This window comes from Chenopodium quinoa, chloroplast (assembly GCF_001683475.1).
Source record: "Chenopodium quinoa voucher IT123455 chloroplast, complete genome".
Classification (NCBI taxonomy): domain Eukaryota; kingdom Viridiplantae; phylum Streptophyta; class Magnoliopsida; order Caryophyllales; family Amaranthaceae; genus Chenopodium; species Chenopodium quinoa.
Genome location: NC_034949.1, coordinates 35,001 through 37,500, shown reverse-complemented (window position 1 = coordinate 37,500; position 2,500 = coordinate 35,001). Strand labels below are relative to the sequence as shown.

The 2,500-nt window shown below is 37.4% G+C and overlaps 3 protein-coding genes and 2 non-coding genes across 5 annotated transcripts in view; 3 read left to right on the top strand and 2 right to left on the bottom strand. All coding sequences in view use genetic code 11, as the record gives it.

Annotated features, from left to right (window-relative positions):
- psaB overlaps window positions 1-977 on the top strand; it is a 2,205-nt gene extending 1,228 nt beyond the window's left edge. Inside the window, exon 1 of the mRNA in view lies at window positions 1-977. This exon is cut by the window's left edge and continues 1,228 nt beyond it. Coding sequence (YP_009380129.1) covers window positions 1-977 — 977 coding nt within the window.
- Window positions 978-1,098: 121 nt separating this feature from the next.
- rps14 (ribosomal protein S14) lies at window positions 1,099-1,401 on the top strand. The gene has a single exon. The coding sequence runs from the start codon at window positions 1,099-1,101 to the stop codon at window positions 1,399-1,401; it is 303 nt and encodes a 100-aa protein (YP_009380128.1).
- A 149-nt stretch (window positions 1,402-1,550) lies between these two features.
- trnfM-CAU lies at window positions 1,551-1,625 on the top strand. Its single transcript has one exon. It is a non-coding gene; the product is annotated as a tRNA-Met (tRNA).
- A 225-nt stretch (window positions 1,626-1,850) lies between these two features.
- Window positions 1,851-1,920, bottom strand: trnG-GCC. Its single transcript has one exon. It is a non-coding gene; the product is annotated as a tRNA-Gly (tRNA).
- Window positions 1,921-2,256: 336 nt separating this feature from the next.
- On the bottom strand, window positions 2,257-2,445 carry psbZ. Its single transcript has one exon. It carries the CDS (start codon window positions 2,443-2,445, stop codon window positions 2,257-2,259), a length of 189 nt encoding a protein of 62 aa, YP_009380127.1.
- Window positions 2,446-2,500: the final 55 nt, after the last annotated feature.

Here is a 2,500-nt window from a genome sequence, read left to right as displayed (position 1 = left end):
GAATGTTAGACCATAAAGAAGCTATCATATCCCATTTAAGTTGGGCCAGCCTCTTTTTAGGGTTCCATACCTTGGGTCTTTATGTTCATAATGATGTCATGCTTGCTTTCGGTACTCCAGAAAAACAAATTTTGATCGAACCCATATTTGCTCAATGGATACAATCTGCTCATGGGAAAACTTCATATGGGTTCGATGTACTTTTATCCTCAACAAGTGGCCCGGCATTCAATGCGGGGCGAAGTATATGGTTGCCTGGCTGGTTAAATGCTGTTAATGAGAGTAGTAATTCCCTATTCTTAACAATAGGGCCGGGAGACTTTTTGGTTCATCATGCTATTGCTCTAGGTTTACATACGACTACATTGATCTTAGTAAAAGGTGCTTTAGATGCACGCGGTTCAAAGTTAATGCCAGATAAAAAGGATTTCGGTTATAGTTTTCCTTGCGATGGTCCAGGACGAGGCGGTACTTGTGATATTTCGGCTTGGGACGCATTTTATTTGGCAGTTTTCTGGATGTTAAATACCATTGGGTGGGTTACCTTTTATTGGCATTGGAAACACATCACGTTATGGCAGGGTAATGTTTCACAATTTAATGAATCTTCCACTTATTTGATGGGATGGTTAAGAGATTATCTATGGTTAAACTCTTCACAACTTATCAATGGATATAATCCATTTGGTATGAATAGTTTATCGGTTTGGGCGTGGATGTTCTTATTTGGACATCTTGTTTGGGCTACGGGATTTATGTTCTTAATTTCGTGGCGTGGATATTGGCAGGAGTTGATTGAAACTTTAGCATGGGCTCATGAACGCACACCTTTGGCCAATTTGATTCGATGGAGAGATAAGCCAGTGGCTCTTTCCATTGTACAAGCAAGATTAGTTGGATTAGCTCACTTTTCCGTAGGTTATATATTCACATATGCGGCTTTCTTGATTGCCTCTACATCGGGCAAATTTGGTTAATTTTTGTGTTGTCTTCACGAGAATCTCATTTCTTTGGATGGAGAAGGCAACCCCCTTTCTTATACACTTTTACATCTAGGATCCGACTTGTATCATTGATACTAATAGGAACTGAACCATTATGGCAAGGAAAAGTTTGATTCAGCGGGAGAAGAAGAGGAAGAATTTGGAACAAAAATATCATTTGATTCGTCGATCCTCAAAAGAAGAAATAAGCAAAGTAGCATCGTTGAGTGATAAATGGGAAATTCATGGAAAGTTACAATCTCTACCACGTAATAGTGCACCTACGCGTCTCCATCGACGTTGTTTTTTGACCGGAAGACCGAGAGCTAACTATCGACACTTTGGGTTATCCGGACATATCCTTCGTGAAATGGTTCATACATGTTTGTTGCCAGGGGCAACAAGATCGAGTTGGTAAGCATAAAAAAAGATTTTCATTTCTATGATCATCATCGATCATAGATAGACCCTTTACCATTCTGTACAAATGGGGTATTCTATTTGTACAGATAGGGTAGAGGGCACATTCCTTTTTTGTTTGTCCATTCGTTCCCAACTTTTTTTCGACGCGGGGTAGAGCAGTTTGGTAGCTCGCAAGGCTCATAACCTTGAGGTCACGGGTTCAAATCCTGTCTCCGCAAAATTTGAATTTTGTCCAAAATTTTAGGTTTGAATCTGTTAACTAGTAAATTAACTAAATAAAATACTAAAAATATTGAAATTAATTGAAATTCAGATTTATTCGGTTTTCTTTTTGGGGGAGTGAGAAAATAAAAGAACGTGAAGGATAGAATCACTACACTATCGGAATCGACTATAACTATAACCAAATTCTTTATCATAGTAAATAAATTTACTTTCCCTTGAGCGGATAGCGGGAATCGAACCCGCGTCTTCTCCTTGGCAAAGAGAAATTTTACCATTCGACTATATCCGCATTTTTTCCTTCTTGAGAAGGAATATGTCCCTGCATAGACATAGATATATAATATATGTCTCGATGATATTTGTGTAGAGTCAGACCAGATACTCGCTTCAAGTTGATTCCGATTAAATTGTTAATTTCTTTATTTATTTGATTCACTTCATTGAATTTGAAGAAATTTCGGTTTGACCCCTCCCTCTAATTTTTTTGTTTTCGTTATTTGTTTTGTTTGTCTTTTGGGGAACTTTTTAATTTTATTGTTATATTGATTAAATTTTACTGTGTCTCACAACCCGAAAGAATTCAAATTCGGGGGAGGGGTCATTTTTGGATCTGGAACAAATAGGTTCAAGAGATTAGAGAATTAAGGATACCCACCAGAAAGACTAATCCAATCCATAATGATGTACCGGAAAATACAAAATTTTTGTTACTTGACCAACCGTCGGGAGAAGCAAATACAACGGGTACGCTAATTAATAAGATTGATGAAGTAGCAATTAATGCAAAAACAGCCAATTGAAAAGCTATAGTCATACGTATAATCCTCCAAGCTATCAACAAACAAACTATATACCATTTGATCCCTTTA